At 44.2% G+C, this 26,703-nt stretch overlaps 1 protein-coding gene across 3 annotated transcripts; it reads left to right on the top strand.

Annotated features, from left to right (window-relative positions):
- Positions 1-700: 700 nt before the first annotated feature.
- mcf2a (MCF.2 cell line derived transforming sequence a) lies at positions 701-26,231 on the top strand. Of its 3 annotated transcripts, XM_084353666.1 has the most exons (30): positions 705-1,251; positions 7,965-8,033; positions 8,206-8,320; positions 8,713-8,803; positions 10,535-10,654; positions 11,113-11,229; positions 11,377-11,526; positions 11,643-11,758; positions 11,901-12,015; positions 12,132-12,251; positions 12,370-12,561; positions 12,955-13,146; positions 13,270-13,441; positions 14,603-14,679; positions 14,843-14,928; positions 15,065-15,131; positions 15,249-15,364; positions 16,475-16,544; positions 16,652-16,744; positions 16,938-17,030; positions 17,826-17,951; positions 18,058-18,279; positions 18,837-18,929; positions 19,126-19,204; positions 20,066-20,129; positions 21,272-21,372; positions 21,768-21,880; positions 22,472-22,584; positions 22,846-22,949; positions 23,041-26,231. In XM_084353666.1, exons 1-30 carry the CDS (start codon positions 1,134-1,136, stop codon positions 23,079-23,081), a joined length of 3,345 nt encoding a protein of 1,114 aa, XP_084209792.1. In that variant the 5' UTR covers positions 705-1,133; the 3' UTR covers positions 23,082-26,231. The 3 variants fall into 3 exon arrangements, with proteins under 3 accessions (XP_084209794.1, XP_084209793.1, XP_084209792.1); XM_084353667.1 differs by lacking the exons at positions 22,846-22,949; positions 23,041-26,231 and adding an exon at positions 21,532-21,640 and having other exon boundaries at positions 702-1,251; positions 22,472-22,577; XM_084353668.1 differs by lacking the exons at positions 21,768-21,880; positions 22,472-22,584; positions 22,846-22,949; positions 23,041-26,231 and adding an exon at positions 20,382-20,566 and having other exon boundaries at positions 701-1,251; positions 21,272-21,359.
- Positions 26,232-26,703: the final 472 nt, after the last annotated feature.

Raw genomic sequence — 26,703 nt, forward strand, 5'->3', positions numbered from 1 at the left:
TGAGATGGCGGGGAGGCTAAGCTGGATCAGCTGAGTGGCTGCGTATCAGGAGTGTGTACTGCTGCGCTCTCCACTGCTCCATGTGTGGCCCCGCATCAAGAAAACATCAAGCACTGGGAGTCGGTGTGTAGAGGGAGGCTTACATACGCACATATAGGTTCCCTCCACTCCAGTCTGTGCTGTTAACGAGCCCTGATCCATTCAGAGTAGCTGTGGGTTGAGCAGCAGGGAGTTTGAGTTGAGAAAGGCTCTGTGTATCAGTATGTACACAATGACACCCTTTCATATTTGTTCTTCTGTTTGAATGTGATTGTTGTGTATTAAAGGCTGTGCTTCGCATGGGCCAAACTTGTTGGCTGAGGGTGCGGAAGATTTTCATTTTTCCTTTTTACAATAGAGCTATTCTCCGCTCTGTGTGCTTCTATGTTATGGTAAAGCTGGAGAAAGTGGGGCCGTGAACGTTGCAGCCAGACGGCCTAACAATCCAGTCTACTGTAGTACAGTCAGAGAAAGGGCTAAAGGAGAGCATGAAAGAGTGTGAAGTGAGGGGAAGAGTTGGGAGGGAGCTGGCAGTGTGTCAGGAGCACACTCTTGAGCTCTGCACGGTGCAGAGCTGACGCACTACAGCTCAGAGAGAGAGGGAGAGAGAGAGAGGGAGGGAGGGGCAATAGAGAGACAGACAGCAGTGGCCAGATGGAGCCCTGTTTGTTTTGAAGTAGCTGACTGCTGCTGAGAGCAGGACTAGTGTGTATGTGTGTGTGTGTGTGTGTGTGTGTATGAGGGGGGGAAGCACATCACATCCAGGACAGCAAACCACTGTTTTCTGCTTATGTGGACAGATATTCTGTTGCTGCTCAGTGTGGAGGCACTCTATGCAGCTCAAGGTCAGGAAGATCCAGCAGCAGCAGCAGCAGCAGCAGCAGCAGCAGCGGCCTCAGGGAACTGTCCCATCTGGATCCTGGGACCTGCAGAGGCAGGTGGGCACGAGTTTCCCTGCTGCCAGCCTCAATATAGGCACACTATGCAGGGCTATAGGACTCTGAGGAGGATGTGAGGCCTGGACTGCTGTCAGCACCTCCCACAGCACTGACAGTCCTGCCAGCCTGATCCTGTGCCGGAGGAGACGAGGGGGAATGGGCCCGGCCTCACTGCAGGACGACAGAGAGCCGGAGGAGAAAGAGCCCAAGGAGGAGATGGAGAGTTACCGCTACCTTCTGCAGGCTGGCTCCCAGCTAGAGAGCACTCTGCAGCGTGAGTACACATGATGCTGCTGACGGTCCTCATTTGACTTCTGGGAATATAATCCTGCATCTGCTCTCAAACTGTTCTCCACTAGTACTACTTCTTAGCACAGTTCAGCAGACTGAAACTGAAATGCACCGAAGCAAAAGTTGGATTTGAAGTGTTCATTTGTAACTTCTGAGAACCGGCAGAAGAACTGTACCCTGGTTAGATATCGATGTGCCAGTTTACCTCTGCAGCTCTGCTCCAACAGTGGGCCACTGCAGGGATTATGTCAGCTATTTTAAGCCACCACAGATGGATAAATATGTATCCATAGTAATGATTCGTAGCCTGAATATCTGCAGAATGTGGGTTGTAGATCAGTGTCTGACAGCGACGGATGAAAAATGAAAGCTGTTGATGTCAATGAACCCATTCAAAAGAGAAAAATAGGAAGTTAAGAAAGTACATAAGGCAGCTTTCACTATTCAGAGAATGTTTTTGTGTCGTGTTTTGAATCACAAGGCCATAAACTGTCAAACATTTAATGCAGCAACTGAATTTAGCACATAAAAGAAAAGGTTTTGGATTTTTTTCCTCCAAAAGAATGGTGCAATTTTCAAAAGCATCAAAAACAACACAACCTTCATCATTTATCAGTCATAAGTCTGAACGTGTATTTTGCTAATCTCAAATAAAGCAGGGAATGAAGCTGATGGACAGAAATAGAGCCCTCAGGAGAAGCCGCCTCCAGAGACTAATGTGATTACTTTGGGATCTTGGCAGCCTTGAGTTATTGTTTAATTGATGGGCCTTTGCCTTTTTATGTCTCCTGTGGGTTCATTGTACCTGGGCCTGGGCGTGTACGTAACAGAGCCGGCACGGCAAAGGCCACGCTTAGTTTCTATTTAAACCAGGTGACTTTTTCCTCTCTGTGAAATGTGAACCTCACACTCTAATCTGCTCACGGGGGATGCAGTAGTGAGCGTAACGAACACGCTGCTGTATTAAACAGTAACTGTAGATTCATCATTTACTTGAAGGGTAAAGATATATTATCCTTTACATACCTCACCTATTGCCCTCTCCCTTCTACACATGCGGGTCATTCTCGGTACTGGATGAAATCACTCCTGCTTTGTGTGTGAACCTTCTTTGACTCATCTAAAGAGTCTTAAGTTCTTCAAAGTATACACACATACACGGTCCATTAGAGGACTGGACTCCCCTGGGAACACAATCTAAATTATTCCAGCTGAGACAGTATGCTGAGAGCAAATATAGTGTTCTCTGTGCTGGCAGCAGTACAGCAAAAACTGTGTGAATCATTATGAAACCCTAAACACTACAAAGGAAAACGAGCCATAAAGCAAAATTTCCACGCTTTAACTACTTACACTGAATGCTGTCAGTGCTTTACACACTGAACTAACACTAACTCTTCACAGTGCACACCCTTCGCTTTTAACTGAACTTTTAGCTTCTTTCACTGCCAGCTTTTCAAATGACAGTTAAGCTTTCAGTGCTCACGCCTCGATTGAATTTACAGTTGCTGTCATGGCTCAGACATGGACTGACATTTTATCTGCTTTCGTGCCTAACTTTTAAGCTGACAGTTCGATTGCTTTCAGCACTCACTCTTTACCCACTCAACTACTTTCTGCACCGAAATACAAGCTGATAATTCTATTGCATACATTGCTTAACTGGGAAACATTTAATGCCTAAAGGGGCGATGGGTAAGAATTCTAGTTGGAAACATTCAACAGAATGTGAATAAATAGCAGTTTTGAAAGTATGATGCATCGTGTTGCAGAGATAACTACTCAAGTTAGCATGCTAACCAGCTAGCCGGTGCCCGTCCTGGTCCCAATCTCCTGTGCTGGTGGTGTAAACTCTAACCCTCCCCTGTCTGAACTGCTAGCTGCATGGCTAACTGAGCTAGGGTGGCTACAGTTAGCAGCAGTTAGCGGTTACTCTGATGATATCCTGCCTCCTATTTGTTTTTGAGTATAACATTTGACAGGTGGCCAATTCTTACATATTGCACCTTTAAAAGATACCCACCACACATGTATTAAGGCATACAAAGAAAATCTCTAACGTGTGTCTGACAGTGTTTTTCGCAGGAAAAAGTATAATCACAACATTAAAATCCTTAAAATGGAACCTGCTCCTTCTCCCTCATTAAAAAATCCAAAAATATCTGAATATGCAAATATCTTTAGTTTCACAAGTTTAGTTGCTGGACATAAGATGTCTCCTACTTCACTGTGAAGTCCATTCTCAGTGTTTGTGCACTGGAGGATACGTAATAAGTTTGCACGTCGCGCTTGTGTTTGCTGAATATTGGATCAGGATTGTGATGTCCTAAATCACGCTCGCACTCCGCTATAAGCAGATTTTAAATAAGCAAGCACGGAGCAAATTTACACTTTCAGCAATGAATAAAAGCATCATTCTACACAGCGTAGCTCAAACATTCAACTGTAGGAATAAGAAGAAAAACACGTTTTTGACCATAGGGGAGGACTTAAAACTTCAGCTGACACTTCAACTGCTCTTAGTGCCCCACCTTAGACTACAACTCCCACACTCCCACAGCAAACAAGTAACATTTTAACATGCTCACTGTGATGGCACCTGCAATTTTTAGTATAAATGAGCACAGACAATTATCTTTGGAAATGTTCTCCTTTTCTTGTCTTCTCTACAGCAGTGCGATAGACACCAAACAGTCCGGTTAAGCCACAGAAAGTCACGTTAATCACAATTAAGCGCCTCACACCGCAACTGCTGCTGCAACCCAAAGTAAAAATCTAAAATGTGTTCCATTCGTGTGAAATACCACTACAGAAACGTCAAAATTAATTTCGAAACCAAATCCCCTCATCACTCCCAGCGTAAAGAGCACAGGTCACAGGTGCCTTAAAAAGTGTGAATGTCAGATTAAAGATATGTGAAGCTATTGTCAAGGATTTAACATCTCTGCCTTTCTAGTCTCAAACCAATCTAGTTTCCATGTATCACAGCGGGTCGGAAACTCATTTTTCTTCCATCCTTTTTCTATCAGAATTCAGCCGCCCACCAGTCTAATCCCCTTAGCACTGGAAGCTTTGTTTGGCAAAATATCTCATGACCTAAAAGCAGAGTGACGCTGGGCCTCTGTGTACTATGAAAACGTTTGTATGTGTAAGAGGGAATTTCTTGCTCAGCGAGGGATTACATGTGTCGGCTTTTTGGGTATTTAAAAAAAAAAGAAAAAAAAGAATCAGACTGAATCCACGCTGGGTAAGTGAACTCTACGCATAAAGCAGCCCTCTGTTCGCTGTCATTCTGTATGATTCACAAAGATCTGCTGTACTATGTGAGTAAGGAGTGGCGCTGTGCCATCAGTTGGTCAGCCAGTATAGAAAATCATGCTGTGTTTTAGCTGAGTCACTCCCTGTTGAAGCACTGCACGGAAGTCGTGTTCAAACTGCCTCAACACGTTGTGGTTTAATATTTTGCTGACCTATTAATTTCTACGTCCATCTGTGCCTAGAAAACGTACACACACACGCACACACACTTAACTCTTTAGACAGGCGTCGATTTGTAGAGACATGCTTTCAATTCAACAAACTCCTTATTTCCTGAAAGCTCCTTGTTATTCAGTGTTGTAAAAGAATAAAACATGAAAAGTGACAGCGACGGCGAGTGATTTTATAGGAGCTGTACAGCCATGAAACCAGCGGGCGTTGGTTATCACTGTTTGGACAACACAGATAAGCTCCCTGCCTTCAGCTTTGTATGCAGACTCAACGGATTGGTCAGAGACTGAATCTGTTTGACCGGCAGCAAATCTCTGTTTCCATCCACACTGGCAAACATTCCTCTTTCTTTCTGTGTAAGAGGAGAACAGCAAACAGAGGTTATTTGACTTTCTCCTGCACACGTTGTCCTGCATGTCACCTGGAACGGTCATGACGCGAGCTCGAAGAGGATCACAGCATGTCCTAAAAGAAACGGCATCTGAAAAGAAGTATAGTATAGAAGAGTATTATATGAACTTTGATTTCCTTTAACTGCTGAAAAACTGTTAGTTCTTTCTAATTTTCATTTAGTTGTGCACCGTCAGTCACGAAAGATGAAGTCTTTCACATTAAAGTGTATTTAAAGGTCTTGGAGATTACTACTACATATGTGAAAGAGGCCAAAGAGGAAGCCGTACGTAATCGGATAAATTGCCTCCAGTGATGTCACTCGGTGGCTAGGTTGCATTGTGGGTCATGTAGGCGCCAGGTTTTCTCATTGAGGACAGTTTGAAAACAAATAATCCGAATCGATGCAGCAGAACCAGAGAAGTCACCTTTTTTCATTCCACACATTCTTCTTCCTTTTTCAAAACATGGCGCCTACATTACCCACAATGCTACTGAGTGACATCACTGGAGGCAATTTATCAGATTACGTGCGAGATTAAGGCTTGATACTACTTTTTTCACATATGTAGTAGAAGGTATTTTCCAAGGACTTTAATGTGCAAAATTGGCGGAGATGCCCTTTAAAAATATTCAGTTATAGGGTGAGCTGGCAGTCAGACAGGGTGGAGGGAGAGTAAAATAAGATTTGAAGCGTATACATTTACAGTACATACACGCCAAGAATTATACACTGTCCTACATCTCACACATTGTTTTATATGAATAATTCACTGCATAATCTGCCTGTATGGCAGTTATCCCGATGGAAAATGACATTACATCTACTAATTTATGACCTGTCTCTGCTTCCTGAAGGTCTTATAGCACAGGGTACAAATTGTTATGTAACAATTCCAGCGTGACGGTAACTTTACCCTGCGTCTGTGTGTGCACAGTGCAGCCACTGGTCCTGTGCTGGCCCCTCTCTCTGTTACAGACACACATCAAATATTCAGCAGGTAGCAGCAGAGCTCATTACTTGGTCCCTGACAGCCTGACGGACACTATTACTGTGGCCGACGCACGGAAAATAACACATCCCCCCCTCCTCTCTTCTCTGCTTCTTTTAACCTCGCTCATCTTTTTCTGAATCTGTTCATTTTTATTTCTCTGCACAAATTCATTTTTAATGTCTCTATCCATTATGGATGAGGAAAGGATGGATTGTGAGCAAATTTACTGCCCCGGTGATCTGTTGCATAAACTGCTGAACAGGAGCAGAGACATGTAGCGTAGTTCAGTGTGCTTTGGATGAGTTAGTGAACTGTTTCCAGTTGTCCTTCCTGTGTCCTTCCTGTTGCAAAAGCAGGAAAGTTATTGCCATTGTGATTGTCTTAAGAAATGTTTTTGTAGCTCCAGTCTCCACATCAAGAAATATAACCATCACACCGTAACATGATCATTAATCTGAATTAGATCGTCCAGTGGTAGTCAATGGGTGCCAAAAAATAACCGTGAAATTAAAATAAAATATTCTAATTCAAGTGCAAAAACATTACATTTATTGAAATTTCCATTTAAAGTTTTACAGCGAAACACTGTAATTTTATATACATTAAAAAACAGAAAAGTACTGTATGATCTGTACTGCCTCCTCTATAAGAGTCTGTATGCACTCATTAGCCACTTAGACTAGGCCATCTGCCAGTAAACTTCACTCCAACCCTCCATCAGCATCAGATCCGATGCTGTACAGTAAACGAGCTAATGTGTTTTAATGATGTCACCGTCTCACTTGCACATGGAGCAGGATTTACGGCAGCCACAGTAAAGCAGCATATACAGCTACAACATCCGCTGAGTATTATCACGGCGCGCCTCCACAAATCTCTATTTTCGGATCAAAGCTGATAGTTTGCGAGTTGCTATCTTTAAATGTGAGAGCTTTCATGTCAGAGCTTCAGTGACAGAGGCTTCGGTGTGGTTGTCACGGGAGAAAAGGCTTTGAGACGTTATTTAGGGCATCGCGTGACATCATTAAAGGGCATGCCAAATAAACTCTTAGCCTGTTATTTTGCAGGTTTTTAGAGACTATGAAAGTTGGCTTGCACACCACTGCTGTCAGAGTCACAACTCTTCTTTGATTTTATGTGGACGTGACCGACAACGTTTTCATCTGTGTTGGTCTCTTTCTCCACTGTCTTAAGCGTAAGATTTCAAGGGGGATGGAGTAGAGACGTGTATATAACGTGTGTGTTTTCCTGAGTGTTGCTGCTTTATATTCTGTTTAATGTTGAGTTGTCATCTCTCCAGGGGCGCCCACAGAATTTTTTATATGGGGGGCCAAAAGGAGATACTGAAAATCTCGGGGTGGCCACCAAAAGGCGGAGGCGCCTGAGTTTTCCTTTACATAAATACAGACATTTCCACTATAAATTGATGCAGAAAAGGCACAAAGTGAAGTGTTCGACAGTTAAAGGTGCCATTTGTAAGAAAAGTTGATTTTTGAGTCTCATTCCCGACGGGTCAGTTTTTGAGGAGTTGGGAATGAGACTCAAAAATCACTTTTCTTACAAAAATCACCTTTAAATATATATAAATAAAAAGGGAAAGGACCCCGGCTATATATTATGTGTCCCCTCAGATGTTGAAACTAAACCAATGCCGTTGAGAACAATCATGTAGAAGAATATATCTTTAAACAATAGACAACATCTACTACGAAACTTCGCCCAACTTTTCATCAACACGGTGGTGAGTAGCTAATGACTGAATTTTAATTTAAAGTCACTTAAAAAGTAATATTTGGTTTTATTTTCCTCTGTCTTCTTCCAGAGGTGACTGTCCCTGTGAGCTTGAAGGAGGTTGGAGGCTACATAGAGAAACAAGTGGCGTACCTGTCAGGTGAGCGCTTGTTTACAGAAGATCCTTTATCAGCTGGTTTGGTTTGAGTTGACTCTCTGACCTTTTTCTTTCTTTTTTTTTTTTAACTATTCTTTAAGTTTTTAGTGGCCAAAGTCACACTCTGAAACCCATCTAGACATGTTTGTAACCTTTCAAATGTTTTCCCTCCCAGGGGGCCGTGGGGAAGACTCCAGTGTCATCATCACGCTCCCAGAATGCTCGGCTTTCAGCGACATCCCAGAGGAAGCTTTAGCCAAAGTCTTTACATACCTCACTCTCATCCCTCGGTGCGTCCTGCTCTGTCTATTCCTGTCCGACACTCTCTCCCTCTCCCTTTTCTGCAGTGCACCAAAAGCCCGCCGCTTGTATTCTGAGCACAGCTGGCCTCAAGTGCCCCTCCGCTCGCTGTGTCAAATGTCCTCCTGATGTCCTCTATGTCCCAAACCCTCACTCTTGCCAACTGATTAGCTCGAATTTGATGAAGTTCAGGGGCATTCGCAAGACATTTTTAAATGATAACTAACTAGTGTGTGTAGTAAAGCACCTACACATGACATGAACTTACAGCTAGGCATGATTTGACTGATCCACATGCTCATCTCTCTGTTTCCTACATTAAATCACCAGATTCTCCCAATGACATTACAGCTACATTCAATATGCCTGATTTTTCTTGCAGAACGAGGCAACCCGGAGTCAAATTCATCATCATCTTGGACCGAAGACTGGACACATGGGCCTCTATCAAAACTGCACTTGCCAGGATAGCAGTGAGTTTCATATTTCATGTTTCCTTCTCATCAGGGCCATTTGGATCCAATCAATATCCCTACTGGACAGTTCAGACATCCTGTGTATGACACATGGCTGTGTGCACGCCTGCGGGCTGCTGTTTTTTTGTTATTTACGAGCTGCTGTCCACGGTGCTGAAAACCCTGAGCACACCTGGACATCGATCCACTACAAGTATGTCTGCGTTAAATCAGAGCTTGGTTTGAAAGAAGTAGTCCAAACAATGAATCTGCAATGAATGTCCCATTGCATTACTGCTGCAAATGTATGAGTAAGCAAAAAGTGTGTGATGACGCGGGGTGCTGAGGGAGAGGAGAGGATGAGGAGGGAGGCAGGAAGGCGGGAGGGAAACATTGCAGTCAGCGCTGCCACCCTCCGTCTGAGAGGCAGCAGCAGCAGCAGCGCTGCGGCTGTTGGTCCGGCGGCTGAGGGAGCTGCACACTCCGGCTTGGCACCGGTTTTCCAACCGGACGGGCGGGAACTTTCCCCTCCACCGAGATGGCTTCTCGCATCATGGGTGACTGCTTTTACCGGCGGGGGATACCGAAGATGCGCCGGAGCCCGGTAACGAGCCGCTGCTTGGTTGAAAAATGAGCGTGTGGAGAGTTTGGGTGAAGTTTTCTGGGGCGGGTGGAGTGAATGGCGCAGTGGCACCGGCTGTGGTGGCTGCTGCCGGGGGGTGGGGAGGGGAGGGGGGGGTGTAGCACTGCGGTGCAAGCGCGCGCTCCTGCTTCGTCATGCCATTGGCTGATCAGGCTGTAATCAGGCTGATGTGTGGCTGTAATGATGCATGTTGAGACTGAAATGACGAGCGAGAGTGATCGAGCTGCCGTGATGGAGTCAGGGCAGGTGAATGTCAGAAGTTGCGTCACATGCAAACACATGTGAGACGTAATGAGATGGCAAAACACAATGTCTGTACATCCTGCTGCAGCTCTCCTGCATGACTTCCATCTGCATTATGTGCATGTGCAGGTCCTCTACTATATAAAGAAAATACCTAATTCTTTATTTTTTACAACGCAGCATGTCACATTAGATATGTGCAGTCCTCAGTAGGCTTGGCTGGAGATATACTATCTCGCCTATGTGGCTCCTGCAGAAGATGACATTCTCACACAGTCAGGGGACGACCTCAGATGACCTGATGATGAAATGCAGTATATGACATGTGTGAATGATGCAGCTGGGGATTGAACCTTGACAGCGATCGCCCGCCTGTCAGAATGGATGAAATCTGAAGTCTCCTCTGTCAGATGTGAAGAATGAGAGCCTATTCATGTTTTTTCTCATCCATCCCTGTGTCAGGAGTTAGGACTGCGTTGCACAGCGTGAAAAACTGATGTATTTGTTGTGCAGAGCTGCAGCGATTAACCGATTAGTTGTCAAATATTCAATTAATGGACCGACTGTGTTGATAATTGAGTCATTTTTAATGAAAAAAGTCAAAATTCTTTGATTCCAGCTTCTTAAATGTGAATATTTTCAGGTTTCTTTATTCCTCTGTGACAGTAAACTGAATATGGGTTGTGGGACGTCAACTTGGGCTTTGGGAAACACTGATCAACATTTCTGACATTTTATAGACCAAATAACTGATCAGTTAATATGTTTATTGTGTGCATCGCACTGTACATTTGTGTTTGCCCCTGAATCCTCCTCCGTATGCAGCGTCATCAGCATGACAGTGAGCCTCTTTTTCTCTCCAGGCCTCCTTTCCTGGGAACCTCCACCTGGTCCTGGTGCTCCGACCCACCAGCTTCTTCCACCGCACTGTTACCGATATTGGCTTTCGCTTCAGCCAAGAGGACTTCATGCTCAAGATGCCAGTAAGGCAGCTCCTCCTCAGTTACCAAACATGTCCCACATCACAACAAGGTACACCCCCCCATGTCCTGTTTGCAGCCCTGATCTCCATGAGTCAAATGTTCTGGACGCGGCCCAGAACTCGCGTTGATTTCCGCTTTAACCGTTGAAACAAATATCATGATAAAGCAGTTATCCTACAGCAGGATGTTTCTTAAAGTATATATGGTGATCTACGTATTTTAATAATTTTAATTAAAGTATTTTAATTTAATTTAAAGTATCAACAGGAAAGATAAATCGATAGCGGCCTCAAGACTTAACCAAACTTTTCTGACTGCAGAAAACCAGTTATGTATTTTAGCAACACTAGGTGATATTTTATACGAAACTGAGGGAGAATGAAACCTGCCGCTCTCATAAATTTGCTGAAAGTACAAAGTGTTCTTTGTGAGGTCTCAGATTTTGTCTGCACCTTTAGGTGGTGATGCTGAGCTCTGTGACAGACCTGCTGCGCTACATCGATGAGAACCAGCTGACTTCAGAGTTCGGAGGCACTTTGGACTATTGTCACACTGACTGGATCGTTTTACGAACGGTAAGGAACAAATCAGTTCACACAGTTTCTGAGGTTTCCCCCCTATAGTTGTTTACCAGTTTGATAAATGATAGTTTCTCCAGGTCTATACATTATCTAAGCACATGTATTACAGTGTTTCCGTGTGACTTTTTCCTTCCACTTCAGGCTATTGAGAGCTTTGCTGTGACAGTGAAAGACATCGCACAGATGCTGCAGGGCTTTGGCACTGAGCTGGCAGAGACGGAGCTGCCTGATGAGGGCAAAGTCATCGAGAGTCTCCTTGAGTCTCACACTGACAAGTACAGGAAGCTCAAAGTAAGGTTATAAATGTATAAAGATGCATGTATTAACATTACCACACTTATATTAGTTTTCTGTTTTTTCTGCTAGTATTTTATAGAGTGATATTTTGAATGTCTTCTGTTCGACAGGATGCAATCAGGTCGGTGTCGAAGGAGGGTCGTCATCTTCTCCTAAGCCTGGAGACCTCTGGGAAGGAAGATGACTCCCAGTGGGATGTGAAGCTGGACTGGGATACAGTCCAGAGGTGAGACCTCTTCAAGCATCCTTTTTTTTTTCTTTGACTTTATCATTTATTAGATTAGTTGCCAAAATGTGTGTTTGAAACCTCAAACTTTGGTGAGCACTTCACAGTGGAAATGGATACAAAGTCCCTCTGTTTTTTTAAGGCTTCTTGCACAGCTCAGAGACATGGAGTCAGCCTTCGATGGCTTCTTTGAGAAGCATCATCTGAAACTCCATCAGTATCTGCAGTTACTCAGATATGAGCAAAGCTTTCAGGAGGTAAGGAGTCGATCAATTTGTCATATATATATTTTGTGTGTGAGCCACCAGGTTTGCTCTAGACTGCTTTTTATTTTTAGTCTGTGTATGTCTAAAGGTTTGTGTTCTCTGTTCAGATGGAGCTGTGTCTGGACCATCTGATGGCTCAGGAGAGGGAGCTGACAACATCTGTCGACACTGTGGCTCAAACAGAACAGGCTCTCAAAAGGTTGGACAGTGTGGAATCGAATGCACAGGTGAGCCAGCATCTGCAGATAGCAGCACTCATTGACTGGCTTTGCATGCCAGATGAGTTCGTCACAAACACACACACACTGTAGTCAAGTGTGCGTGGGTCTTTGTTGGCTCTATCAGGAGGTGATGACCCGAGCTCAGATCATCATCCTTCACGGACACCAGCTGTCGGCCGGTCACCACTACGCCATGGCTCTGATTATGCAGCGCTGCAACGAACTTCGCCACTACTGTGATACACTGAATGCTGCACTCAAGACCAAACACACTCGTCTTCTGCAGACACACCAGCTGCTGCTTTGTCTTGGACAGGTACACACACACGTCAGAACTTCTTTATGGTGTCACCATTGACAGAATAAGATATAGATATGGGTAAGATATGGGTAGAGATTCTGGGTCTGAACAATAAAGCTAATGGAGAAATGCTGTTAACCTGCACTCCACTGGTTCCAAAGAGAAGACCGATTGTATGTAAGCTTATGAGAAAATTACCCTGCTTCCCCTAGTTTAGTTTTTGGTCTCAATCGCTAGTTTCAGGTCTTCCTCAATGCAACACGATGTTGATTTTGTGTATTAAGCTCTGATCCAGATTAAAATAGACAATAATGCAGGGTATGGTTTAGGGCGTGGCGACCTCGGAAACAAAAACAAACCAATCAGTGACATCACAGTGGGTGATACGCATGTATTCTCCACCTTTAGGCCCAAACTTGGTGTGATGACGGAGCATATCTGCTGGCCAATCAGCTGGTGGATAAGTTCCAGTCTAAAGACGGGGCCCAGGCTGCTTTGAGGGACATCGAGGGGTTCCTGGAGGGGGCGCCGTCTATGTTGAGCTCAGGAGCCGACGTCCTGGCCATCGAGTACGAGGCTGTCATCACATCTCAGCTGCAGGTCGGTGACCACAACATGTATATGAAAAATAAGTCAACACATCCAACATTACGAGCACTTTTCAGACGATAAAACTCCAATTTGTTTGACCTCTGCGTCCTTCTCTCTCGCTCCCTCTGTCAGGCCAAGATAGGGGAAACGTTTGAGAAGCACGCAGCAGTGCAGCAGATGATCCAGAACCGACAGGCTTCTCTCAGGAAGCTGGCCGACAAACATGTGCGACCGGTCCAACTGGTGGCCCCGAGGCCTGAAAACCCACCACGCTCCAAGTCCCCGCTCTTCTCCCCCAAGCACGGTACACACACGCAGACACACAAACACACATCTAAAGAAAGAATTGAATTAGAGCTTCTGTTAGTTTAGTCGAACACACTCGTAAAAAGAATTTGATTAGAGGTTTTCTACCAATCGACTACCTCCCTATCCAGCATCCCCTGTTTCCCAGGCCCAGTATGGGGTCTCGTCCCAGCCTTATGGCCTGGCACCAATCCCTCTCTCCCTTGCATTTTTCCTGTAGGCACTGTGGTTACATTAACACATCACAGGGTCCCACTGAGTAGGCCTAAGGTGTTCCTGATTTGGCTTTGGGGTTAGAAGGCCTCCCTCACAAACAGGCTGTAACGAGGGTAGAAGGTATAATCAGTCCACCGGGAGTTACCTGACTGCTCTATTAGTCAGTATTGCCGCTATAGAACCATATGTGGTACGTATACATTAAAGAACCGTTTCATCTCCCTTTGTGTCTCAAGGGAGGTTGCACAGAGCTATATACAGTGGTTCCCAATTAATACTGTATGTGTTATCTGATGTATTTACTTTTGATCTTTATCTGAATGTATCTACTGTGCTGCTGAACGTCTCCATCAGAGTGTGTGAAAGTAAAAGATAAATAGACTTATTTCTATGTCCATTCATGGCTTTTAGGGCTTTGTTCCTTATGATATGAGGCCATACTAATGAGAGTAATGACAAGACAGAGAATGAAAGTGATTATGAGCCCCTCTGAGGCCCCGTTGAGACCCGGGAAACCAGCCATTTAAGAGAGAAGATGAAGGGAAAAGTGGTTAGCTTTGATTGATTTGATCCGGTACATGCATACGTGCACGTATATGCATGCATGCGTACCTCTGATGAATGAAACATGGCACACGCGAGGGGCAAACGACTCGCTTGAGCTTGGACTATCATGTAAGGATTCAGCTGCCAGGATCAAAAGGACACTGACGGTCGTGCCAAACACTGCTTCAGATCTGCACACACCATTTCCAGGCTGCACCTTTAGAGGACACAACCCATTATCATTGATTACCACACGTGTCGATTATGGCTGATTAATGTTTTTGCAAGTGAAGGAGGAATAGGAAAGGTAACAGGCAGGGCAAGAAGATCCCTTTGAGGGCACTCTCATACTTTGATAAACTGCTGCTGCAGTGACTGATGGTTTGGCTTTTTACAGGGGATGGTTTGAAGTTCACATTCGACCTTTCTCTGCCTGGGAAGAGAACATCCCGGAAGAGCCCCAACCCCAGAAAAGTAAGGAAAGAAGACATTTTGTTTTGTTGTATTTATTTTCTTCCATTATCACAGCTGCATTCAATCCAAAAAAAAGAAAATTATTATCTCGTGTTTTTCTTATCAAGCTCTTCCTGTTTTCCCCCCCCCCGATTCTGCTGTTGTCCGTTTGCGTCGCATACAGATCGAGGTGATCCACGACTACCAGGAGAGCCGGAGCTGTGTGTCATACAGTCTGGAGGGAGAGGACAGCCCAGATATGTTGAAGCGGTGAGGAGGAGGCAGCTGTCCACACATCTGCCTGTCCTCAGTACTGCTCTTGATGCTGTATACTTTGCGATTCTCTTTGTTCAGTGGTAATGACGCCCTCTGGCTCTCTCTTTGTCTGATTCTCTGTGTGTGACAGTCATGTGATGAGGGAACTCATAGAGACAGAAAGAATCTATGTGGAAGAGCTGCTGGCAGTTCTGCTGGTGAGAAAACACACTTCGCCTCCCTTCGCACTTTACAGTTGATCTACTAATGGTTAAAGGTCCCCTGGTAGTATTGCATATGCATTAATCATATATATTTTCTTAATTGTGTGGCAGGGTTACAGGGCTGAGATGGACAACCCAGCTCTTTCAGGGCTTCTGCCCCCGATCCTGCGCAGCAAGAGAGACATCCTCTTTGGAAACATGCCTGAGATCTACAATTTTCACAGCAGGCAAGTGATTAATGACTCTCATCACACACAGACCTGTTTAAAACACAAAGCATGTATGTTAACTATGCAAAAGTTCCCAAACACATCGACGTAAGAGGACAGATATAGTTCGAGGGTATAATGCCGATATTAAAGGGTAACTATAGGGTAACTTAAAGGGTAACCACAAGTTGCATTGTGGGTAATGTAGGTGCAAGGTTTTCAGAAGCAGTCCACTGGTCTAACATTGCACTCTTACAACACTGATGGACTCAGTATGGACAGTTTAAAAACAAATGATCAAAATAATTACAGCAGAACCTGATTTTTCACCTTTTTTATTCCACACATCTTTTAAAAACCAGCCACCTACATTACCCACAATTCAATTTAGCCACTGAGTGACAACATGCAGCTTCCTCTGGAGCCACAAAAGTCTTTTTTACTACTTTTTTTTCACATATGCAGTAGTACTCCTCATTTTGTTGCTCATGTTTAAAGCCAAATACAACATCCAGCTGGGGTTACATGTGTGGGACTGAGAGAGATTAACTGATAGCTTAAGTGGTTTCTGTAGCTTGATCTCGCGTACATGCCAGTGTTGTGACCCATGTCTCGAGGGGGAAAGGGACTGAACTAAATACCAGATGGATTCGCTAAAATAAGTCATTTATAGCATGGATTGGTCGTAGATTACTTTATTTTACAAATAACAAAGAAAGGAAGTGAACTGCAAAGGAAAGAGAGCCCGAGGTTGCTGCTCGAATGAAATAAATAGATAGACACACACAACCCAAAGAGGACTCGTGACTCAGAGCTTTAAAAAGTCTGCCCGTCTCTAAATAAAAGAAATGAAGTAGATAAAATAAAATAAAGAGCAGAGCATGTCTGATTCAGAAGCACTTTCACTGAAAAACTAACCTGTGTGGCTCAGAGACCACACATTCAACTTTACATGCATGAAAAACACTTGAGAAGGTCAGTCACATGAGGTGGGCGCCTGCTGAGAAACCAACAGCCAGTTATGCTATTAAGCCTCACTTGTAGGAGGGTTAAGATGGTGTTTGTTTTAATCCCTTTGTTTTGCTTTTGAGATTTAATTATTGACCTTTGACCTTGGTGGTAATCCAGGGTCTTCCTTCAGGACCTAGAAGGATGCCTGGAGGCTCCTGAAGGTGTGGGAGCTTGCTTTCTACAGCGGGTGAGACGCTATTAATGTTTATCTTGTGTAGGTGCTTTATATGTAGTTCATTTGTACATATTTGTTTCCGTGTTTTTCAAACAGATTTCTCTTTCATGTGTCCACAGAAAGAGAGTTTCCAAATGTACGAGTGTTACTGTCAGAATAAGCCACGCTCTGAGGCGCTGTGGAGACAGTTCTCAGACTGTACCTTCTTTCAGGTTGGTTTTAGCCGTGATCTCACTTTCATTTAGCAGTTTTGTCTGATTCATTTACTGTTTCAGTCTGATGCAGGATAGGTTTACAATGAATGTTTGAACCGTTGTCCTTTCAGTTTTTCAGCTCCAATTAAAAAGCTGTGGTCAGTGACAAATATTACATTCATATTTGGTTTTATTTGTCTTCCTTGTGAAGGAGTGTCAAAAAAAGCTGGAGCACAAACTGGGCCTGGATTCCTACCTGTTGAAGCCGGTCCAACGCCTCACCAAATACCAGCTGCTGCTTAAGGTTAGACTGACAGTATCACAAATAGGACAAACACCTACTCTGCATTATGCAAGTCGGACAGGCTATTGTGTGCTGGATTTTCCATGAGATTAGACTTTAATGCACACAGAGACAATCCAGTGGGACGGCATCTCGGGTGGTGAGGTATTTATGTCCAAATCAAGGGTTAAAAATGTAAATCTGGCTCTTCTTATAAAGAAGTTGAATAGGCCTGCTCAAGAGTATAGAGGCTACAATATTGTGTAGACTCAAGTATTTATAGTTTAGAGAATATCATAATCTAAGACGAGACCTACAGGATGAGATGAATGAGATAAAAAGGCTGCTATTTCAGCACCGCAGACAGTGCCCGTGTCTTTGTTAACCCACAGCGCAGATAGCCTATTAACTATTTCAGAACCACGGTCCAGGTCATAGATTCTAACTTGCACAGACCTCAGTCAGAAAAAGGATATTTGATACAGGCAGACTAGTCTAACATATTCAACTAAACAAGCCCTCTGCTCCGGCACTCTCACTGCATTATGCTAACAAAATGCCTCCTCTTAGCATCCCCAGTCAAATCACCGACTGGCGCCAGTTATGAAAACCATATTAAGCCAAAACAAATCAGCACCACAGGTTTCTGAACCCCTAAAAACTGCATACACTATATATGTTTGATAGTTCTGGATAATGTAGCAGACTTCCCTCTTTACTTTTGCTGTATTATCTTTACCAAACACACTGTTTAAGTTGCTGTACATATGTGTTGTTTTGTGTTTACATGCTCGTTCTTTTTACTTGTGTGCTCAGGAACTGCTGAAATACAGTACAGACTGCGAGGGGGCTTCTGAACTGCAGGGGGCGCTCACAGCGATGCTGGAACTGCTCAAATCAGTCAACGACTCCATGCATCAGATAGCCATCACAGGATATGAGGTGAACCACATCTGCTCTGATCTGCGTTTGCCTGTTAAAAAGCTGAAAGTTGTGAATGAGTCACGAACTCTGCTCTGAGACAAATCTCTCCCTCTATCGTACGCAGGGTGAGATTTGCGAGCTGGGCCGCGTGTTGATGCAGGGGTCGTTCAGCGTGTGGATCAGCCATAAGAGAGGCCCCACGCGCATGAAGGAGCTGGCTCGCTTCAAGCCGATGCAGAGACACCTCTTCCTGTACGAGAGGGCCCTGCTCTTCTGTAAGAGGAGGGAGGAGCACGGAGACGGCTGCGACAAGACCGCGTCGTACAGCTTCAAGCACTATCTGAAGGTTGGTCTGTGTTTGTGTGCGTCTTACAGGAATACACCAGTTATTCTGGCTAGTTACTTGCACCATCAGGTGTCCTTCTCTGTTATATCATTCCCTGTCACTCACAATTTAATACAACAAATTATTGGCTAAAGTTCATCACACATACTCACTAATAATCTCCGTCTTTATCATTATCACGCAGGTTTTAGCACTAATTAATGAAGTGAGTGATATACAGGAGACACAGTGATATTGGTGTCTGGGTTGATATCTTTTAACACGTCTAAGTTGCCCAGCTGGCCTCAGAACCTGCCGTATTCCTGCAAGACTTCTTTTGGTTGCATGTGTTGCCGTGCAGAGTGTGTTAGTGTCTCACCAGCAGCTGCTGCTCTTGATTTATTATTGAGGATGTGGGGAGGAAGCAGTCACACAGCGGAGGTGTGTGAATGTTTGTGTTCTGACAGGACAGATGTGTTACATGATGTAAGTCTGATGTATGATGTGCTGTTTGCGCTGCTCGTCCTAACGCTAGGCGTGTGTGTGTGTCGGTGTAAACAGTGTATGTCTCTTGGCAGATGACTGCTGTGGGGATCACAGAGAACGTCAAGGGAGATGTGAAGAAGTTTGAGATCTGGTACAGTGGCAGGGAGGAAGTGTACGTGGTTCAGGTAGGTGTCTGAAGAAGTTTAACGCTGGCAGGTTAAATACTGTATCTCGTTCGTACTCTGTTTTTTTTTTTAACTCTTTTTGCTAGAGCTACAATGATAAGACAGAAAATGAACGGCAAACGTAGGGTAGATAAAAATATATGCAGGTTGTTATAATCCACTTATAGTGTGTTGTCTTCTTTCGGTTCTCTCTCAGGCTCCCACGGTGGAAGTGAAGATGGCCTGGCTCAACGAGCTTCGCAGAATCCTGACTAACCAGCAGAAGCTGCTCAGAGGTCTGAGAGCAACTCAAGTTAATACGGGACGGAGAATCAAAGTGCAAAGGTCCACTTACAAGCTTCAGAGATTTGAAATGCTTCTCAGGGCTCCAGAGGGCGAGTTGGTTGAATCTCTGAAACTTGTAAGTGGAGGTTTGTGCTTTGATTTCCTTTACCATTTACAAATGTTCCAGAAGGTTGATAGTAAGACCGTCTTTAACGTCCCAGGAGGGAAATTAGTTTACAGCTGTTATATTTTCGTATATAGTGGGTGCCAAGTCTGAGGCCACATTGAAAAGCTCGAAACTAGTCATGTGAATCTGGAAACAATCAGAAAGTTTGAGGATTCAGAAAGTAAATGAAAGTGTCGGGAGTCAATTATCATTCTAAGCAAAGAGGGGCTTTCTACGGAAGCCCTGAGGGGCATGCGAGGAAAGTTTTTTTCTGGTGATGCATTTCCTAAGTCTGATCTAAACTAGTTTCTCTCCTCTGGCAAAACGTTTTTGTTTTTTTTCACCAGTTCTCAAGTCATAAACGCAGGAAAGAACAAAATTCAGATCAGACTTAAAAATGGCTCACCAGAAAACAAATCCCTCAGTTGCCCCTCAGGGCTTCTGTAGCTTTCTCAGCATCAAACCGTGGCTATCCAGGTTTCTAAAGTGGGAGCGCATTTTAACTATAAAATGGTTTACAGAAACTGGAGCAGTTCATCAAAGCAACTTCATCAAAGATCCAGAATCTGCGTCATTTTAAAGTCTTGCATCTGCAGGAAGACACTGAGTGTGATCTGTGTCAGTAGTGAAGAATGAACATACATGCTGTGAACTAAAGTCAAGTTAAAATCAAGTGCAACGTTACCTCTTTTTTTTCTTCTCACAGATGAAGCATATCAACATGGTCAAATGGTTGGACACATGCCGCTCTCTCCGCCACACTCTGAGAGGTCAGTGCATATGAGCAGCGTTGAGTGTTTTTAGCGCATGATTGTAGGCTACAGTTGCGAAAACGTACCAACACACAGGCATTATGCGAAACACACACATGCAGCCACAGCACTATCTGCATTTGCTGAGTTTTCATATAGCTTGAGTGAAAGTGTCATTTCACGTTTGTGTGTGGCGGCGTGTGAGAACGGGCGCAGGCCCCCCACTCTGTCTGGTTGCCTATCCCCACTCCTCCCATCCCCCACCTGCAGGGGCATGCGGCCGTCCAGAGGGGTTCCCAGGGGCTGTCTGCCGGGGCTGGACTTTGTCTCGCTGTCGGCCGACGTGTTTCTGTGCCTACGTTCCCGAAGCCCCCGCCCCCGAAGCCCCCGGCAACGGCCCCGGCCGCGGCCCCGCCACCGCCCCCAGCGACACTGACCTGCCCTAACGCTCAGTGGTAAACTCAGCCTGGCATGACCTGCCTGACCCAGGGCTGCTGTGTTTGCATACTGATCGTCACTTCCTTTTTAAAGCCTCCATCCTGGTTCATAACTGACCCCCACACTCCCTCGCTGCGTTGACAGGCCTGTGTCTCCTCCATGGCATTTCTAACACGGTGTCTACAAACTGTTCCTCTTACCTCTGCATCTCCGATTTGCTATTTTGCATGTAATGCAAAGGGCAAACGAAAAGAAGAGTTTTGGTTTTTCATCCCATGAGTTTCCTTAATTTCCTCATGACAGCTGGTTTTAAGCTGGGGCTCGTTTTTTGAGATCTAATTAAGCAAATGTAGAATTTGCTTTCCAGAAACATTTTTCAAATTTGACTCTCTTTAGCTCAAAATTTGGATCTTGATAAATCGAGACCAGATCTTCCCCTTGTGCTGACACATGCGTTTGAACACTGTGTCCCGCTGTGAAGTCCCACTTTTACAGAGGAGCTTGCACATGGCTGCTCTGTGCTCTGTCTTGCTGGTGCCTGAATGGTCGTGGCTGTGTGAGAAACACCAGGACAGAGTCGTCCCTCGACACTGATCTGGGGCCGGGATCAGAATCAGCCGACCCTAGATTGTGTGGCTGAGGATGACGTCTATCCTGAGCATGTCTGCTGATCAAGTGTTCAGCATTCGGTGACGCGTGTCGTTTCGTGTTGTTCCCCCCAGCAAGCAGCAGAGGGCGTCGGTGAGCTCAGAGGACACCGAGTCGGGGAGGAGCAGTCCAGACCCCCAGCCTCACTCCCCTAAACACCAGCACAACCGCAGGAGTGAGTAAATCTGATCCACGCACAGTTATGCCATAATCAAGTAGATACTTAGTAACTAAATCACAGAAATGTTTTTAGGAATTGATTTGATTACACTGATGTTGCTGACTGTCTTCCTAATATCTGACTGACGTAGATATTTGACTTCTCCCTCCTCAGCAGTTCAGGTGTACTTTGACCTGAAGAGCCAGTTACATCGAGGAATTTTGGGGAAAAAGGTCCAACTACTGAGATTAGCTTTTGATTCTACCTACTTGTTAATTAACCAGTAAGTGACAAGGGGGTCTTTATAATGTCGATGTAGTTACTAAGTATCTACATGGTGCCTTTAAGGTGTGGTAGATGAAAGTGTTCATCAGTACCTGTGACAGCCTGAGTAATGTTTCGTGTCCCAGGTTGGCCCGGAGCTCATCACTCGGTAGACATCTGCGAGGGTCTGGAGGAGTGGCCTGGAGGTCGGGACCCCTTCCACCCATCTGACACGGAGGACGAGGTTTTGGTGCAGCTGGTGAGACTGAATGCAGAATTTAGACATCTAACTACACAGTAATTTAAGCTTGGATCACATTTTATCCCTGTCCACCTTTTTTTCATGCATAACGGGGTAGATTTGGGTGTGTTCCCTCTCAACATTTAATACATGTGCGTTTGTTCCCCCAAATAAAAGCATGAAATTAGCTTTTATTTTGACGAACCACTTGCCCGACAGCATTATTGCATAATATTCCATTATATTTTTGAATTTGAAGGCAGAAAAGACACAAATCTGCGTTAAAAAATCACTAGAATGCAGAAGATTGAGTGTGTGATCCTCTACATTTCCTAAATATCAGACACTAGTCGTTGATGCTTTTGTGTCTTGACACCTGGATTACTGTATTATATCTTACTCCCGCCTGAGAAAAGTATCCAAGTAGCTCACCTTTAGGTGTTTCCACATGCTGTAGCCGATTCCTCTAATGAAGATTAAGAGCAGGAAGCACAAAAAGTCAGTTTTGTACATAGTAATTAGTAAACAAACAAATGGTAAACGAATCTGTCAAATCTTAACTCTCTAAATAAATGTAACTTTGTTATTGACGATTTCCTCCCGTGTTAGTCTTCGGGCAGATACATGGCTTTGGTTGACTGTCTTCAAAATGGACCAGACAGCATCCCCATCAAATGTGGAGACGTCATCCAGCTGCAGTGTGAAGACAGCAGGGGACGCTGGTGAGTTTTCAGCCCGTCAGCCACACATGATGTGGGGTAAACCAGTCTGTCACGGTGGCTTAGTGATCAGACAAACCATCCAAACCCTGTGAAAGGACGCAGTGTACGGCAGAAGTAGCTATATGAGGGGTGTTTTTTAATAAGAGACTGTATCCCCTCTAGCTAAGGTAAAAGAAAATGTGAAGTTAAGGCTGGTAACAAAGATTATTCATCATCTTTTCCTTCTCTCATCACTCTTCCTGACACTTCTTCGTCCTTCAGGCTGGTGAAAAATCTAAGTCGGCGACAGGAAGGCTTCATAGCCGCTGCCAGCCTGCAGCAGATTATAGGAGACAGCGGTCGAGGACACTCCTCCAGACTAGGGGGTAAAGGAAACACGTGGGCTTTCAAGATGATGAAATAATGTATTTCTTGACTTTGATTTTCTTTTTAAGAACCTGTACCTTTTTCCTGTAGACCCAGGGAACCTGAAGGTGAGAAAGCTCAGCTCCCCGTAGAGAAGAAAGCACAGAGCGTGAATCCAATATTTACCTGTGGACGGCGAACAGACAGAAGGAACAGATCGAGCCATAGCTGTCGTACTCCTCACTCCGTGGTCTGCTTCCTCCAGCACAGTTCAATCATTAAAGAGAAGACCTGACTTTTTTTTTCGAGGCCAGTATTTTCTGATTGTGAAGGTGTGCTGCTGATGCGCCAGCGCAAAAAAAGGCTCAGGAACTGTTTAGCCCTCTTCGGACAGTCAACAGCTGATCCCTGGATCCTGATTGGTCTTCCTCTTTTCAGTATCTTGTCCTTCTGGCGCTCTCATCTGCAACACACGCGCAATTAGTCGGGAAGTGAGGTCGCTGCTGCAGCATTTCACAATCGCGTGGACATCTGTGAAACATTTCAAGCCTTCCTCATTCCACATCGTGTTTGAGACTGTACTTTCTCCGAGTGTGTGTTCCCGATTGTCTCAGTGTGTGCCGGATGGATGGTGACCCAGGATTTGCCTGAAGTATTTCTTAAAGCAGAGACTTTTGTACATATATACAGTATCATTTTTAACATTTATTGTACCTCAGTGTTTCATCTTTGTGCCGTTGGTCGACGTTTTCCATTGAACTACTACATTGTATTTTTCTTACATTTCATTCCTTAAAAGGGACAGTTCACCAAAAAAGTCAAAAATACATATTCTTCCTTCGAGCTGTGGTGCTGTATATCCATCTAGATTGTTTCAGCATGAGTTGCAGCGTTTTCGAGTCATCGGCCAGAGAGTCGTCTGCGTTTCGCTCTTAAAGATACAACAGCACAGCTTCTTTCTAGAAATCATGAATCGAATACTTAAGATAAAACACAGATCCTGTTGTGAGCAGTTTCATGCAGGAACTCTGTGTTTCCCACAGAAGCAAAGCGTTGCCGTAGGTTTTTGATGACCTGAAAATGAACCTCAAAAATCCGTTATCTTTTCCAGAATTGCTTGTAAAGTTTGCCTTCATAGCGTCGCTTTAAAGGTCCACTTTAATGTGCACACACTGGCTTTCCTCCACTCTCTGTTCCTCTCTCCCAGTGTGCATCTGCTCTGTTGACTTTTCTTGTCGGCAGTATGTTTTATAAATCCGGCCAAAAAACACAGCTTGGTGTTCTGGTTCTGTTTTCACAACAGCAGGTGAGCCGCGTGTGGAGACAGTCTGTCTGTCGTTAACTATGTTGCCTATTGAAAACCAACCTTGTAACAGAAGACCGGGTGCACTTACAAGCTTGTACGAAACTGGAGAGGGTGCATCACAATCAGTGTTTACAGGAGGGATGTGACAGCAGAGACCACCTCTGTGTTTCTCTGCAGAGCTAGTGCGAATGTCAGTAGACTGGAGCAAGGCCAGAGTGTTCACTAGCTAATCCATTGCAGATGGCATTGTTCTCTTGGCCGGATACAAAAATTAAAAAGGGTCACCAAATACACTTGGGCAGACGTTAATACACCTGGATGGCCTGCCCGAGTAAAGTCTACATGTGTGAACTAAGCTATCCCATCTAGCTGCCGTCACAGCTCAGTCCAGGAGGGCGCCAGTTTGGTGCAAAGAAAATAGTTCCTACATGAAACTGCTCACAACAAGGCCGGCTGATTATCTTGAGTGACTGGGTCGGGATTTCTGGAAAGAGACATTGCTGTTGAGTTTTACAAATGCACCTTTTTTGGCACCACAATCCAGGGGCCATCTAGTTTCATTATATCGAGAGAAGGCAGGAAGTGTATCGCCAAAACTCAGCAACTCACGCTAAAACAATCTATCGGACAATAGAACCACAGGTAAGAGGAAAAATGTGTATTTTTGATTTGGCGGCTGAACTGTCCCTGTAAGGCACCACTCTTGTGTAAGTTAGAGTTAAAATGCCAAAATGTGCCATGCCATAATGCCTTTTTTATTCCTGCTCTTTTGGAGTCTGTTGTTTGTACTGTTCGCAAAATCCAATACTCTGTTATTGCTTCAACCTTGACCTCACAAATATTCAACAGGCACTTTAATAAGGTGGACTGACAAAAGAGACCGAAAAAGATAATCCACCGTAATCAGTTGTCGACTGAATGTGTGCTTCTTGCTTGCCGATTTACCTATCTCACTGTGCGTTCCCCCTTATTCGTGCTGTTATTCCCCTTTGTTTATTCTTGAATGTGTGATGCGTTCGGGAGGCAGGGGAGACATACCCCCTGCACGCAGGCAGCAGTCGACATGTCGGTGATGGTAATGTAAGACACAGGCAGACATGATGAAGATTGATGGCAGCGTATTCCTAGGTGTGTGCCGTAGATGGATGGGAGGCTTGTGCCACAGAGCACCAAACACTGTCATTCTCCTCGGGATCTTTTGGGAGCCCACTGTCAGTCATGGTGTAGAGAAGAGAGAGCGAGGGGTAAAGGAAACGGAGAGAGAGAGAGAGATTATGTTCTGTGTACGCCTCCATCACGGAGGCAGATTGTTTCCTCCTCACCATTACAGCTCCGGTAATCTTGGGCTCCCCATTAAAAGGGATCATACAGCCAACATGAAATATACCCTCTGTGTCGAACGCTTAATTAAATATTGATTGCAGACTTATATGAATTTACCACATCAAATCGAGGCCTCAGTCGGAGGGCTGCCTTTGATACGCTGTGTTTGATATGGAAATGAGTCGAGAAAGCAGCAGGGGCTGCTGCGCACTACACATTTCCTATGTTGTTAATTTATTTATTTTGCTGTCATGTTGTTTCTGCACATTGTGAGGTGTCTGTGCAGCCCACGAATGAAATTACATCTCCATATATTTACAGGAGCGATGCTTGAATTTTACAACCAAACCCCATTTTTAAAAAAAATGTTTTCAGCGTAAATGACAAAATCACATGTTTTCTCTGTAATTTTGATCCAAAATGCTGCAGATTTTGCACAGTTTTTCCAGGTCGGAAAACAAAAAAAAGAAATACCTGCTTGACCATATTCTGTATACTGATGAGCCAAGTAGCCTGAGCTTGTTGCTGAGTGTTTCTTTAACATGAAAATGCATGGCAACCGAACAATGAACAGGTTTGTATTGTTAGACAGTTCAAAACTGGCTTCGTTTTGTACAGCTTCAGTTCTGTAAAAAAAAATAATCAAATCAAATAAACTATTTATTGCAATACTTGTTTTGTTTTAGTAGTTCAAATAATTGAATATGTCTTTCAACACATGTGACCGAGGACTACGGTTTCCGTTTTTCCATAAACCATCATTTAATCCATTATTTCTATATTCTTGTTTTAATGGAAGTCACCTGATATAATACAATTGTGCAGACTTTTCTCAGTTTTTAACTTGAACCTCAGCGGTGGAATGAAACAAAGTAAATCTGACATACTTGTCCTTTAATTGTGTCAACAATCATCATCAACAAATTATTTATACTTCACTATAACTTTACTTCTCTACAGCTTTAATTACTAGTGTACAAATTAAGATCTTTTGATGAAAGACGTCCCAAGAGCTCATTTACATGGTGTTTTGTTCTACTTTAAACTATCCAACAGTTCACAAAGAACATCTGAAACAATGAGTTGATTAACAAAATGAGTCTAATCACAGAAAATTAATTGGCAGCTTTTTTAATAAATTAATA

This window comes from Pagrus pagrus, assembly GCF_965226575.1.
Source record: "Pagrus pagrus genome assembly, chromosome: 5".
Lineage (NCBI taxonomy): Eukaryota > Metazoa > Chordata > Actinopteri > Spariformes > Sparidae > Pagrus > Pagrus pagrus.

What these genes read in the sequence shown, in the direction of transcription:
- mcf2a (XM_084353666.1), top strand. Translation starts at nt 1,134, where the DNA reads ATGGGCCCGGCCTCACTGCAGGACGACAGAGAGCCGGAGGAGAAAGAG. An exon ending in GCTAGAGAGCACTCTGCAGC is followed by an intron (nt 1,252 to 7,964) that starts GTGAGTACACAT and finishes GTCTTCTTCCAG; the next exon opens with AGGTGACTGTCCCTGTGAGC. An exon ending in ATGAGCAAAGCTTTCAGGAG is followed by an intron (nt 12,016 to 12,131) that starts GTAAGGAGTCGA and finishes TTCTCTGTTCAG; the next exon opens with ATGGAGCTGTGTCTGGACCA.